This window comes from Heterodontus francisci, chromosome 36, assembly GCF_036365525.1.
Source record: "Heterodontus francisci isolate sHetFra1 chromosome 36, sHetFra1.hap1, whole genome shotgun sequence".
NCBI classification, from domain to species: domain Eukaryota; kingdom Metazoa; phylum Chordata; class Chondrichthyes; order Heterodontiformes; family Heterodontidae; genus Heterodontus; species Heterodontus francisci.
The window spans coordinates 18,979,082-18,994,441 of NC_090406.1; the positions used below are offsets into that span (position 1 = coordinate 18,979,082).

At 43.6% G+C, this 15,360-nt stretch overlaps 1 protein-coding gene across 1 annotated transcript in view; it reads left to right on the top strand.

Annotated features, from left to right (window-relative positions):
• The window catches only part of cbarpb (CACN subunit beta associated regulatory protein b), a 198,197-nt gene that overhangs the window by 135,803 nt on the left and 47,034 nt on the right, over positions 1–15,360 (top strand). Inside the window, exon 5 of the mRNA XM_068016255.1 lies at positions 277–439. Coding sequence (XP_067872356.1) covers positions 277–439 — 163 coding nt within the window. The remainder of the gene's footprint in view (positions 1–276; positions 440–15,360) is intronic.

Genomic DNA, 15,360 nt, shown 5'->3' on the forward strand with positions numbered 1-15,360 from the left:
ATAATTTTAGTAATAAAAGTGAATGGTTGTGTAAGTTGCATGGCGCTAAACAGTCCATGAAGCCAGTAAGACTGGGTTGCATTTTTAAAATGGCCTCTAGGATTCCACCTCCAGGCCAGTTTCTGCAGCAAGACAATGTAGATTCCAAGGGTGAGTCCCTACCGCTCCGTTATGCACACTGAACAATGTACTGAAAGCAACATATTGTGTCCAAAAGCACAACTGCAGAATGAAATATATCAAACTGTTTTAAGTTTTGCTTCTGCATTGTTTCAGAAATCACAATCAAAGTTGATGATTCCGAGTGTTTGTCAACTGGCAGCTATCACGATCTGGAAACCGAGCGATTTCTTTCCACCTGTTCTACTGGTCGCCGAGTTTCTTTTAATGAAGCATCGCTATTTGACCACGGGAAGAAAACACAGGAAAAAGGACGGAGGTATCGCATGTAATATCCCCAGTATTAGAAAAATGCTAATTGACATAAGTTTTTAGCGTAGAAGAACTAGTTCATCCCCCAGTTCCTCAAAGTTTAAAGAGATCCTAATCAGTGAAGTTTTCGGGGGTGAAATTGGTTTACAGCAGCAGAGTGAAACGGGCTCGTAGTGAATCGCCAGCTGATTTTTCCCCGCGCCAGATCTTCTTTCCACTGAAGTTCAGGGAAAGATAGTTCCAACTCTTTTTGTAGGCTCACTTCTGGTCTTTTTTTAAAAATTAAAAATCTTGGCAATATTTTTCATGGCAATAGAAAGTAAAAGCTGGCACCACGTATAGCAGGCTGTCAATTCACTATGACCCCATTTCGCGCTCCTGGAATAGACCAATTTCACACCCTTTATGTTCCAGTCAATAACATAGGTGAAAATCTGAAACAAGGTAATTGAGCAGGCCAGCTAAAAGATGAAGCATGGCCTTAAACACCCTATGCAGTTAGCATAGTAGCTTTTTTCGGTTTTAAATTTTACTAAAGACAAAGGAGGGCATATGTACACTAAAGGAAGGTTGAATGCAAAACCTTATAACACGTAAACAATAAAGACGAGAACTAGAAAAGCAACTTGCTAAAATGTATGTGTGACGTAATGATAAAATATCAAACTATGCATGCCCATATTTGATGGACGGAAATTCATATTTCTTAGTAAATAGAAGAATCATTTTGCAATCAATTCAAACTCAGCCCATATTAAGTCTGGGGTCTGTTCTGCCATTCAGTTAGATTATGGCTTAGCTCCATCTATGCACCTTAGTTCCTCAACCCTTGTCTAATAATAATCTGTCAATCTCAGTTTTGAAATTTTCAGCTGACCTAATTGCAACAGTTTTATGGGGGAGAGAATTCCACATTCCATATTGACTCTCTTTTATGACTGGTATCACACTCTCCTCTCACTGCATTTCTAATTTTATTTCATTACTTTTTTTCCTGTTTGGATTTCTTTTGGCATCAGTGTCATGTTCAAACTTGGACACAGACCATATAAAACAACTATTTAGAACTGACCCCACACAGCCCCATTTCTGCTTGAGATAAATTAGAGAAATAGGAAAGACCGCATGGAATATATGTTGCAAAACAAGTGTGAAGGGATTATTAAATCAATTACCTGAGGCCAAGTCAAGTCTCGGGTTCAGGCACACTTGCTTATTAAAATACAGTTTAGCGCTTTTACTAGAATATGCAGGGCACTAAATTGGCTCTTATACAATGCAATGGGATAAATTATAGAAAAGGAAAAGCTTACTGATTTGAAAAATTTGGATAGATAAACATTTATTTGGTGCAGTGATTTTTGGGTTGCATTCTACTTTCAGCAAATTGGTTTTATAAGACATATCAGTGTGGAAAAGCATTTGTATAATCATCCAGAGCGTGGCTGACCCTGATAATTCATATTTGATGAATGCAAGATTTCCATGACTGAGTAATGGAGTAAAATATAAAACTAGCCTGCAAGAATTAGTCAGATCAGTGATTGCTCATCTGTACTAGAATATCTACTTATAGAACAATTCATATTTTGAAATGAATACAAAATAGCAGTTTTATTGAAGAAGTGAGATGTCATCAGGAACCAATAGGGGAAGGATTCAATAGGCTAAGGTCAACCTTAAGTTGTGATTCCTGTAATCACTCCCGTGCATCTCTTTATAATTTTTTTTTTATGTGCTGAAATGTTTTGTAAAGTTTGGCAGTTTAATTTCAATTTTTATTAGTGCCAGAAGGAGACACTTAGGGCAGGATTTTGTTCTCCTCCAGGTATTTGGTTCTGTGGCGGGGGACGGGGGAGGGGCTGAAGGTGGCTTTGGATAAGGCCCGCCACGGATTTTGACACCAGGAGGGCCCGGCCTGATCCTCCTGGCAGCGCTGGGTGACGGGACCACAATTTAAATATTCAAATGAATAAAATTAATATATTTACATAGACTTGCACGCGATATTGAGGGCCCGCCGTGATCTTCGGTGCGGCGGCAGGCACTCCCATGCCGTCAGCTCCCCGTCTGGGGAAACGCAGTGCCGCACTGAAGGGGAGGGGGGAGGAGGTGAGTTTGTCAGTGCAGGGATGGGGAGGGGGAGCGGGGTCAAATATACGTAATGGGTGTAGGGAATGGTGGGAAGAGTTGAACCTTTAAACTTTGTGCAGTTTGTGGGGTGAAGATCAGATGTAAAAGGTAAGTGTTTTAGGGGGGAAAGGGCAAATAATTATTGTAATTGTTATTGTGGGGGGGGGGAAGGGACGTTAGAAATTTATTTAATTTTGGGAGGTAGGACGTAAAAAATTTTAATTGGGCGGGCTGCCCTTTTAAAATGGCACCAGCGCCTGTGCACAGGCAGCTGACGCCATTGCTGGGGACGGACAGCCCACCCCCTCCAAGAGATTTTGTGGGGGGGGGGGTGGTGGGCGGGCTTCCCCAGCTATTTAAATGAGCCACCACACTTGAGATAGCAGCGGCTCTTTGGCATGCGGCCTGCGGCAGGCTCTTAAAATCCAGCCCTTAGAGTTACTTTGTGATAGTATTCATACGTTCAATTACCAATTGTTTTGGAAATAATCCAAATTTATCAAATGATAATCTAAGCAGTAATAGTCCATGTGTATTCCAAATTCAATATTTTTCAAGCATACTCTTGTTAAATACTTGTCAAAATTTATTCGAGGTATCTTGAGGTAGAATTTGGTATGCATTGAGCCTGTTTTTCAGGCATAACATGGATGCAAAGCATGGATTGCTTGTGCCCAATCTGCACAGGATCTTATCCCACTACACAGCCTGGTAACAGGTCTGACCCACTCAGGATTGTTCGTCAACCCCCGTGACTGCCACGAAAAGGTACCTTTTTTTAAAAAAAAACTGTTCCTGTGGAGCCAGAAGGAGCAGGAGTGCTCCTTCTGGCTCCACAGGAGCCACAATCGGCGCCCCATGCCCGCCCCACCCACCTGTAACCTGCTACAATCCCTCCTCCCCAGTCCCTGGACTTACCTGAGAGTTGCTGCCAGCAAGACAGGTGACCTGTCATTGATCTCATCGCTCGGACAAGCTATCTTTGGAGGTGCACCCAGGTGTGCTTAGGCTGAGTACACTGATGAGGCCCAAGGACTCATTTTCACCCCTCCTTCAGCCTCTCGCTTGAGGTTCACACACAACTGGGTCTGGAAACGAACCCAGATCAAAATTACCCCATTATACTCCTCCAGTTCCCAGCCTTTCTCTAATTTGAAAGGACAATAAGGAAATATTCCCTCTTTTTGCTTTTTGCAGCACAATCATAACCACATTGATCAGCTTTCCACAGATAGTGACCTGAGGAAATCTTCCGCCAGTATTACTTCATTCAGTGCTGTTAAAAGATTGATATTACTGTACTTGGAATATGTAGTAGGGAACAGTTTCTGAATCCCTGCTTCAAATACAGTTTAGATGGTTCACACCCACTTTGTTCAAGTAAAAGTTAGATGATCATTTTAGTTCATCAAAACTCAAAGGCCTCCACCCAAAACATTATTTTTCTCTTCCAGATGCTGAATGACGTGCCTTTCCAGTATTTCTATTTTTATTTCAGATTTCCAGCAATTGAAGTTTTTTTTTCTGCTCCTTATTCTGTTCCAATTCTTTCCCTCCCTTCTAAGGCAGTCCCCATGATAATTACAGTCATCCCATAAAAATGGCTGATGGAAAGTTTCCCAACAGTAAATCGGGGCAAACTCCCCTGGCTGCTTTTCTTTCCCTTCATTAGGACTAATACCCTGTTTGCTATTAATGGACTGCCCAGTACTGGCAATTTGCGCTGTTAATTCTATCTAAAATTTGTACTTCCTGAACTGATTTGGCTGTGTAAAGCAGAAGTTAGAGATTATTAGGAAGTATTCAACTTCAACGGGTGCAAATCACAAAAGCCTACATATATTTGTCATTTTATTCATGTAAAATGTAAATTACCAATGATTTACCAGTACTGCTGCAGACCCTGTGAACATACAAACATACCAGTTAGGAGCAGGAGTAGGCCACTGTGCCCCTCGAGTCTGCTCCGCCATTTAATAAGATCATGGCTGATTCTGATTGTAACCTCAACTCCACATTCCTGCTTACCTCCAATAACCTTTCACTCCTTGCTTATCAAGAATCTATCTACCTCTGCCTTAAAAATATTCAAAGACTCTGCTTCCACCACTTTTTGAGGAGAATTCCAAAGACTCATGACCCTCAGAGAAAAAATTTCTTCTCACCTCTGTCTTAAATGGTCGGCCCCTTATTTTTAAACAGTGACCCCTAGTGTTAGATTCTCCCACAAGGGGAAACATCCTTTCCACATCCATCTTGTCAAGATCCCTCAGAGTCTTATATATTTCAATCAAGTCACCTCTTACTCTTCTAAACTCCAGCATATACAAGCCTAGCCTGTCCAACCTTTCTTCATAAGACAACCCGCCCATTCCAGGGAGTAGTCTAATAAACCTTTGAACTGCTTCCAATGCATTTACATCTCTCCTTAAATAAGGAGAGCAATACTGTACACAGTACTCTAGATGATGTCACAAGCACTGTGACGAAACCGAAAATATAACATAAGTCAAACTAAAAGGGTACTGCAAGGTTATTTTTCACAGCGAGATACCTGGCTGTCTACCACATAGAATAATAAATTATAATGCTGCTTGTTTTGCCCTGAGACTCGTGTTCAAATCCAGCTCGGCAGATTTCCTCAATTAGGGATTTTAACCCTTTAAAGGGAATATTAGAGCTAACACTGTGTAATAGTAAAATGCTCTCACTTTCACATTTCTGCCGTATACATCAGCTGCATAAGGCCCAGAAATTTCATAATGATTCTCCTGACTTCCTGCCAATAAAGCAGATATTCCAGAGAAATGCCAGATGATGGCTATTGACGTCATTTTTCTGAGGGGTTCCTCTGATCTTCTGCAGTGGTTAGAGTAGGTCTGGGAGAAGCCTGGCAAAATCTCCAGGTCTAAATCTTTAGAAATAATTCAAATTAATAACAATAAAACATATGGTTACACCAATGCATTTTGTTGAAAATTTTCTTTGGTCCACTGGCTGGAGATCTGAATTTATATTTTTTTTAAAAACAAGCTGCCAGCAAAGTCGTCCTTTCAGCTTAAGATGATCACCTAGTTTTGCTATACTGTATCCTACATTGCAAAGGACAGTGAGGAGCGAGACAAAATGTCTGCATTTCCTAGCAAGAACCAAGACCCAGGAAGCTTAAAGGAACTACCTGTTCTCTCAGCAAGCAGAGAAATACTGCTAACTGGTATGTTTGAATGACTGAGTGACTGTCATGTGACAAGGCCCTCCCTATCTGTGGTTTTAAGCTGGTGTTTTCTCTGCAGCAGAGGAGAAGCAACTGGACTCTGACATGAGCAGACCCTAAGTGGGAGGGGGCGTGTCCCTCTCTCTCTCCCTCTCTCTCCATTCCAGCTTGAAAGCTTTCAAATTCCGCTTGTTGACTGACCACCTTTGCATACTCCGACTACAATCAGAAACCCCATTGGAGGAAATTATCCGCATCATTATCTCCAAGAGTCTCACTGAACCAGTCATCTACTTATTCAAACTAAAAACCTCAGGACCACTGAATTCAGCTAGAAGCACCTGAATCACCAAACTCCACAGACTGTATACCTTTTATGGACTGTAACTCAACCAATCTACCTCTCCCCACCCTGAAACCTATTTGTGTGTGTAAGCCTCTAGTGTGTGTGAGAGAGTGAAAGTTGATGCATTGTTATTTTATTAGTTTGGTTTAGGTACAATAAAGTTAACCTCTTTCTTTATTAACTCAAGAAAACCTGTCCAATTGGTTCTTGTTATGATCATAGCATGTAAGTAATCAAACCCGTACTGAATTGGCCAGTACATCCACTTTAAGAAAGAATTAAACCTGTTGTGGCCTAACAAGGAGAGGGAAAAGAGGGAAGCCCTTCAACCCCTCCTCACTTGACTGTAACAGTATTTTATATGCCGTTCAATATTCATTTCCTTCAAAAATAAAAACAGAAAACTGCTCAGGGGTCTCACTCCTGATGACTGCCTTGTGACCCTTGCTACAAGTGTGCTTGTATGATCATCAGTTGCGGACATAATTGGGTTTGTCTGTAATGCCCCAAATGGGTGAATATCTTGCCTATGCTCTCTGCCAAGGCTCACATGTGAATAATCACCACTTGGCAAGATGGTATCTGACACAAGAAGCCAGTACCGTCCAAGAGAGACCAGGGGGCAGAAAGATGGTGGGGAAAAAACTAGTGCAAGAATAACACGTTGGTTTTAAAATGTGCCCACAAGTACTGTCTAATCTTTATATTTAGCTATACTTTGTAGAGAACTTTTGCAAAACTCAACCCAAATTCTGTTGCCTAGCCATCAACTCCCATCCTCTCCCTGAGCTGAACCAGACTCTTTGCATCCTTGGTGTTATATTTGACCCCAAGATGAGCTTCTGGCCATATATCCCTCCATCACTAAGGCCACCTATTTCCACCTCTAGTATTGCCCGACTCCATCCCTGCCTCAACTCATCTGCTGCTGAAACCCTCATCCATGCCTTTAGAGTCAGAGTCTTACAGCACAGAAACAGGCCCTTCAGCCCAATGTGCCTGCGCCGACCATCAAGCACCCAAACAATCTAATACCATTTTCCAGCACTTGGCCTGTAGCCTTTTATGCTATGGCGTTTCAAGTGCTCATCTAAATACTTCTTAAATGTTGTGAGGGTTCCTGCCTCTACCACCCCTTTAGGCAGTGTGTTCCAGATTCCAACTGCCCTCGGTGAAAAATTTTTTCCTCAACTCCCCTCTAAACCTCCTGCCCCTCACCTTAAATCTATGCCCCCTGGTTACTGACCCCTCCGCTAAGGGGAAAAAGATCCTTCCTATCAATGCCCCTCATAATTTTGTATACCTCAATCAGGTCGCCCTAGAGTCCTACCATCCATTGTATATTCCCTTGCCTTGTTAGTCCTACCAAAATGCATCACCTCACACTTCTCATCTGCCACTGCTCCGCTCATCTTACCAGCCCATCTATATCGTCCTGTAATCTGAGGCTTTCCTCCTCACTATTTATGACACCACCAGTTTCCGTGTCTTCTGCAAACTTACTGATCTTACCTACTATATTCACGCCTAAATCGTTAATGTACACTACAAACAATAAGGGTCCCAGTGCTGATCCCTGTGATATCCCACTGATCACAGTCCTCCATTCGCTAAAACAACCCTCGACCATCACCCACTGCCTCCTGTCACTAAGCCAATTTTGGATCCAATTTGCCAAATTACCCTGGATCCCATGGGCTCTTGCCTTCTTGACCAATCTCCCATGTGGGACCTTATCAAAAGCCTTACTGAAGTCCATGTAGACCACATCAACTGCTTTACCCTCATCTGCACATCTAGTCACCACCTCGAAAAATTCAATCAAATTTGTTGGACACGATCTCCCCCTGACAAAGCCATGCTGACTATCCTCGATTAATCCCTGCCTCTCCAAGTGGAGATGAATCCTGTCCCTCAGAATTTTTTCCAATAATTTCCCTACCACTGACGTCAGACTCACAGGCCTATAATTACCTGGTTTATCCCTGCTACCCTTCTTGAATAATGGTACCACATTCGCTGTCCTCCAGTCCTCTGGCTCCTCTCCTGTGGCCAGAGAGAAGATGAAAATTTGTGTCAGAGCCCCTGCTATCTCCTCCCTTGCCTCACATAGCAGCCTGGAATACATCTCTTCTGGGCCTGGGAATTTATCCATCTTTAAGTCTGCTAGTACAGCTAATACTTCCTCCTTTTTCAATGCTAATTTGTTCAAGTATATCAGAATCCCCCTCCCTGATCGCTACACCTACATCGTCCCTCTCCATAGTGAACACGATGAAAAGTAATCATTCAAATTCTCTATGTCCTCCGGCCACACACACATTGCCTCTTTGATCCCTCGGGCCCCATTTTTTCCCTGGTTATCCTCTTTCCTTTAACGTACTTATAAAATGCCTTGGGATTTTCCTTTATCTTGTCTGCCATTGATTTTTCATGTCCCCTCTTCGCTCTCCTAATTACTTTTTTAAGTACTCCCCTACACTTTCTACATTCCTCTAGTGCCTCCGCTGTTTTCAGTGCTCTGAAACTGCCATACGCCTCCTTTTTTTTTCTTTATCCAATCCTCTATATCCCTTGACATCCAGGGTTCCTGTGATTTGTTGGTCCTACCCTTCACCTTTATGGGAACATGTTGGACCTGAACTCTCACTATTTCCTTTCTGAATGACTCCCACTGGTCTGATGTAGACTTTCCGAGAAGAAGCTGCTCCCAGTCCACTTTGGCCAGATCCAGTTTTATCATATTGAAATCGGCCTTCCCCCAATTCAGTACTTTTATTTCCAGTCCCTCTATGTTCTTTTCCATAACTACCTTAAATCTTAGAGTTATGATCACTATCCCCAAAATGTTCCCCCACTGCCACTTCTACCACTTGTCTGGCTTCATTCCCTAGGATTAAGTCCTGTACCGCTCCTCCTCTTGTAGGACTCTCTACGTGCTGGTTCAAAAACTTGTTACCTTTGATAGCTCTGAACCTGACTATTCCAACGCACTGCTCGCCAGCCTCCTATGTTCTACCCTCTGTAAACTTGAGCTCATCCAAAACTCTGCTGTCTCGTCCTAACTCACACCAAGTCCCTTTCACCTATCATCCCTCTGCTTGCTGACCTACATTGGCTCCCACTCTGGCAATGTCTTGATTTTAAAATTGCTCATCCTTGATTTTGAATTCCTCCATGGCCTCACCCCTCTGTAATCGCCTCTAGCCCCACAACCCTACAAGATATTTGCACTCCTCTAATTCTGGTTCCTTGCATATCCCTGATTTTAATTGTGCCACTATTGGTAGCCCTGCCTTCAGCTGCCAAGGCCCTACACTCTGGAATCCTCTTGATAAACCTACCTGTTTGGCCAAGCTTTGGTCATCTGCCCTAATATTTCTTTATGTGGCTCGGTGTCAGATTTTGTTTGGTAACATTTCTGTGAAGCGTCTTGGGATGTTTTACAATGCTAAAGGCACTATATAAATGCAAGCTGTTGTTGAACAAATTTGAATCCAAGTCAGCCAAGCACTAATACCTGCATAATCTCTGTCAGCAGGACATTAGCATGAGGGTCGTGAGTCTTTGAAATTCTCTTTCTCAAAAAGCAGTGGAAGCAGAGTCTTTGAACATTTTTAAGGCAGAGGTAGATAGATTCTTGATAAGCAAGGGGGTGGAAAATTATCGGGGGTAGCTGGAAATGTGGAGTAACCAGTTCAGCCATGAACTTAAAGAATGGCGGAGCAGGCTCGAGGGGTTGTGTAGCCTACTCCGGCTCCTAATTCACATTGAACACGTGGCTGCAGGGATGGTGCAGGAGGGAGGGTTTTGGTTTCCTGGATAATTGGGGCTCTTTCTGGGGTAGGTGGGACCTCTACAAACAGGATGGTCTTCACCTGAACCAGAGGGGTACCAATATCCTGGGGGGGAGATTTGCTAGTGCTCTTCGGGGGGGGTTTAAACTAATTCAGCAGGGGAATGGGAACCTAAAATGTAGTGCCAGTGTACAGGATGTTGAGAGTAGTGAGGTCAGGGATAAGGTTACAAGGACGCAAGAGGGCACTGGCAAGCAAGAACCTGGTTTAAAGTGTGTCTACTTCAACGTCAGGAGCATCCGGAATAAGGTGGGTGAGCTTGCAGCATGGGTTGGTACCTGGGATCTCGATGTAGTGGCCATTTCGGAGACATGGGTAGAGCAGGGGCAGGAATGGATGTTGCAGGTTCCGGGATTTAGATGTTTCAGTAAGAACCGAGAAGATGGTAAAAGAAGGGGGGGTGTGGCATTGTTAATCAAGGAGAGTATTACAGCGACAGAAAGGACGTTTGAGGACTCGTCTACTGAGGTAGTATGGGCTGAGGTTAGAAACAGGAGAGGTGAGGTCACCCTGTTGGGAGTCTTTTATAGACCTCCAAATAGTTCCAGAGATGTAGAGGAAAGGATAGCGAAGATGATTCTCGACAGGGGCGAGAGTAACAGGGTAGTTGTTATGGGGGACTTTAACTTTCCAAATATCGACTGGAAATACTATAGTTCGAGTACTTTAGATGGGTCAGTTTTTGTCCAGTGTGTGCAGGAGGGTTTTCTGACACAGTATGTAGACAGGCCAACCAGGGGCAATGCCACATTGGATTTGGTACTGGGTAATGAACCCGGCCAGGTGTTAGATTTCGATGTAGGTGAGCACTTTGGTGATAGTGATCACAATTCGGTTAGGTTTACCTTAGCGATGGGCAGGGACAGGTATATACCGCAGGGCAAAAATTATAGCTGGGGGAAAGGAAATTATGATGCGATTAGGCAAGATTTAGGATGCGTAGGATGGGGAAGGAAACTGCAGGGGATGGGAACAATCGAAATGTGGAGCTTATTCAAGGAGCAGCTACTGCGTGTCCTTGATAAGTATGTACCTGTGAGGCAGGGAGGAAGTTGTCGAGCGAGGCAGCCGTGGTTTACTAAAGAAGTTGAAGCGCTTGTCAAGAGGAAGAAGAAGGCTTATGTTAGGATGAGACGTGAAGGCTCAGTTAGGGCGCTTGAGAGTTACAAGCTAGCCAGGAAGGATCTAAAGGGAGAGCTAAAAAGAGCAAGGAGAGGACACGAGAAGTCATTGGCGGATAGGATCAGGGAAAACCCTAAGGCTTTCTATAGGTATACCAGGAATAAAAGAATGACTAGAGTTAGATTAGGGCCAATCAAGGATAGTAGTGGGAAGTTGTGTGTGGAATCAGAGGAGGTAGGGGAAGTGTTAAATGAATATTTTGCGTCAGTATTTACAGTAGAGAAAGAAAATGTTGTCGAGGAGAATACTGAGATTCAGGCTACTAGGCTAGTTGGGATTGAGGTTCACAAGGAGGAGGTGTTATCAATTTTGGAAAGTGTGAAAATAGATAAGTCCCCTGGGCCAGATGGGATTTATCCTAGGATTCTCTGGGAAGCTTGGGAGGAGATTGCAGAGCCTTTGTCCTTGATCTTTATGTCGTCATTGTCGACAGGAATAGTGCCGGAAGACTGGAGGATAGCAAATGTTGTCCCCTTGTTCAAGAAGGGGAGTAGAGACAGCCCTGGTAATTATAGACCTGTGAGCCTTACTTCGGTTGTGGGTAAAATGTTGGAAAAGGTTATAAGAGACAGGATTTATAATCATCTTGAAAAGAATAAGTTCATTAGCGATAGTCAGCACGGTTTTGTGACGGGTTGGTCGTGCCTCACAAACCTTATTGAGTTTTTCGAGAAGGTGACCAAACAGGTGGATGAGGGTAAAGCAGTGGATGTGGTGTATATGGATTTCAGTAAGGCGTTTGATAAGGTTCCCCACGGTAGGCTATTGCAGAAAATACGGAAGTATGGGGTTGTAGGTGATTTAGAGCTTTGGATCAGAAATTGGCTAGCTGAAAGAAGACAGAGGGTGGTGGTTGATGGCAAATGTTCATCCTGGAGTTTAGTTACTAGTGGTGTACCGCAAGGTTCTGTTTTGGGGCCACTGCTGTTTGTCATTTTTATAAATGACCTGGAAGAGGGTGCAGAAGGGTGGGTTAGTAAATTTGCGGATGACACTAAGGTCGGTGGAGTTGTGGATAGTGCCGAAGGATGTTGTAGGGTACAGAGGGACATAGATAGGCTGCAGAGCTGGGCTGAGAGATGGCAAATGGAGTTTAATGCGGAAAAGTGCGAGGTGATTCACTTTGGAAGGAGTAACAGGAATGCAGAGTACTGGGCTAATGGGAAGATTCTTGGTAGTGTAGATGAACAGAGAGATCTTGGTGTCCAGGTGCATAAATCCCTGAAGGTTGCTACCCAGGTTAATAGGGCTGTTAAGAAGGCATATGGTGTGTTAGCTTTTATTAGTAGGGGGATCGAGCTTCGGAGCCACGAGGTCATGCTGCAGCTGTACAAAACTCTGGTGAGACCACACCTGGAGTATTGCGTGCAGTTCTGGTCACCGCATTATAGGAAGGATGTGGAAGCTATGGAAAGGGTGCAGAGGAGATTTACTAGGATGTTGCCTGGTATGGAGGGAAGGTCTTACGAGGAAAGGCTGAGGGACTTGAGGTTGTTTTCGTTGGAGAGAAGGAGGAGGAGAGGTGACTTAATAGAGACATATAAGATAATCAGAGGGTTATTTAGGGTGGATAGTGAGAGTCTTTTTCCTCGGATGGTGATGGCAAACACGAGGGGACATAGCTTTAAGTTGAGGGGTGATAGATATAGGACAGATGTCAGAGGTAGTTTCTTTACTCAGAGAGTAGTAGGGGCGTGGAACGCCCTGCCTGCAACAGTAGTAGACTCGCCAACTTTAAGGGCATTTAAGTGGTCATTGGATAGACATATGGATGAAAATGGAATAGTGTAGGTCAGATGGTTTCACAGGTCGGCGCAACATCGAGGGCCGAAGGGCCTGTACTGCGCTGTAATGTTCTAATTCTAATTCACATGTTCGTATGTAACTGACAGTTAGGTTTGAAGATTCACTGTTTTGGTAACCAGTAAAGTCATGATATAGGTATGGCCTTCTCCGTTACTAAGGACATGAATCAGATGCAGGTCAATAGTAACATAAGCTAAAAATAATAATAATTGTACTCATGCAGTCAAAGATAGGCCAATAATTAACAAACTGTAACCCATGTATCATACCTAGTTTGTTAAACATATTTGTTGTAAAAATTGCCCAGAGTTTTTAGTTGGTTTATAAAGAAATGAGAAAGGATAACTGAAGTGAAAGAGAAATCAAAATAAACTGAGAATAGAGGCAGATAGGTAAGATGAAAAAAGACTTGCATTTATATAGCCCCTTATCATATTGTTCAGAAGCATCTTCAAATATTTTGAAGTGGAAAAATTGTTGCTATGTAGGAAAAAGTGGCAATTCTAATATGTACACAGCAAGATTCAGTGAGATTAATTACCCTTATCATTAATAAAATTCAAACGTTGATCTCTTTTTGGTATGTTGCTTAAGGAAGGACTGTTGACTAGAATACTTGCTGTTCTCTGAACATCACATGGGGTCTTTACCATCTACCTAAACAGTGAAATGGGACTTCAATTTAACATTCAATCTGAAGGGCAACATCTCCAGCAGTGTCGCTTAAATGAAAATAACACACTTACATTTAAAAGTGCTTTTAATGTAGCAAAAAGTCTCAAGGCACTTTATAGGAGCATTATCAAACATGATTTGACACCAAGCCATATCAAGAGATATTAAACTAAAAGCTTAGTCACACAAGTAGATTTTGAGGACCATCTTAAAGGAGGATAGAGAGGTGGAGAGGTTTAGAGAGGGATTCAGAACTTGAGGCCAAGAGAGCTGAAGGCACAGCCACCAGTGGTGGGGAATGGAAATCGAGGTTGTGTGAGAGGCCAGATTTGCAGGAGCACAGAGATCTCGGAGGGTTGTAAGGCTGTAGGAAGTTCAGAGATAGGATATGGAGAGGTCATGGAGGGTTTGAACACAAGGATGAGAATTATAAATTTGAGATGTTGCTGGAACAAAAGCCAATGTAGGTCAGTGAGCACAGGAGTGATGGGTGAACAATAATTGGTGTGAGTTAGGATACTGGCAGCAGAGTTTCCGGATGAGCTGAAGTTTATGGAGGGTGAAAGGTGGGAGACCATCCAAGAGAGCATTGGAATAGTTCGAATGATGAATTCAAACTCCTGATCCCACAATTTACTGACCCACTGGCAAAAGTGCAACTAGCTGAGCCCAGGTGACATTCTTGAGAGCTGCAAAAAGATGAAACAGATCAACATCAGTTATTGAGATAAAAAAAAGTCAAAATCACACTGAAATCCCGCCGTCAGGACCCAAAGCATGTTGTGAGCCTGCACGAGCAGTCTGCAGTGCCCCGGGGATTTTGGCAGCGGCAGCCATTTAAGAGGCTTCTGCCATGACCACCATCCAATTTAAGGAGGGCACCCCCAGCAGTGATGGCTGCCCCTTTGGAAAGACAACCCTCCCCCCCACCATCCTCACTAAACATCTCCCCCACCCCATCGTCAGGGCCTGCCTGAATGGCCTTGGCGACCCCGACCCATTTACCTGTCCAGGGGTTTCCAACATCCTCCGTACGGCAGGGCCTCCTGCAATACCGGTAGTGGCCATCACTTCCAGTGGTGCTGACAGTACTGCAGAGCTGCCGGCTTTCTGATTGGCCAGCAACTCTGGAGGCAGGAGCCCATCCCTTTAAAGGGTGGCAGGCAGTTAATTGACTGCCCGCCGTGAGATAGCAACGGGGGTCCGACGGAGAGCCGAGACCTGGTCACCCAGCTCCGTTCCTGCCCACAAGCGGGTCCCCCATCAGTGGAATAAAAATCCAGCCCCATAGTCAGCTGTAAATCAGAGGTCACTCTTTTGCCTCTGAGTCAGAAATTAGTGGGTTCAACTCGGAGGTGCCCTCTTTCAGATGAGATATTAAACAGAGGTCCCCTCTCAGGTGACATAAAAATTCCCACGGCACTATTCGAAGAAGAGCAGGGGAGCTCTCCCTGATGTCCTGGACAACATTTATCTCTCAATCAACACCTAAAACAGATTTTATGGTAATTATCAGATTGCTGTTTGTGGGACCTTGCTGTGCATAAATTGGCTGCCGTGCTTCCTACATTACAACATTGACTGCACTTCAAAAGTATTTCATTGGCTGTAAAGCGCTTTGAGCCATCCTGAGGTTGTGAAAGGGTATAAAAGTGCAGGTCTATCTTTTCTGATTTGTCTTGAGCGGGCTCATTGTTTTATTAAATAGTAGACAG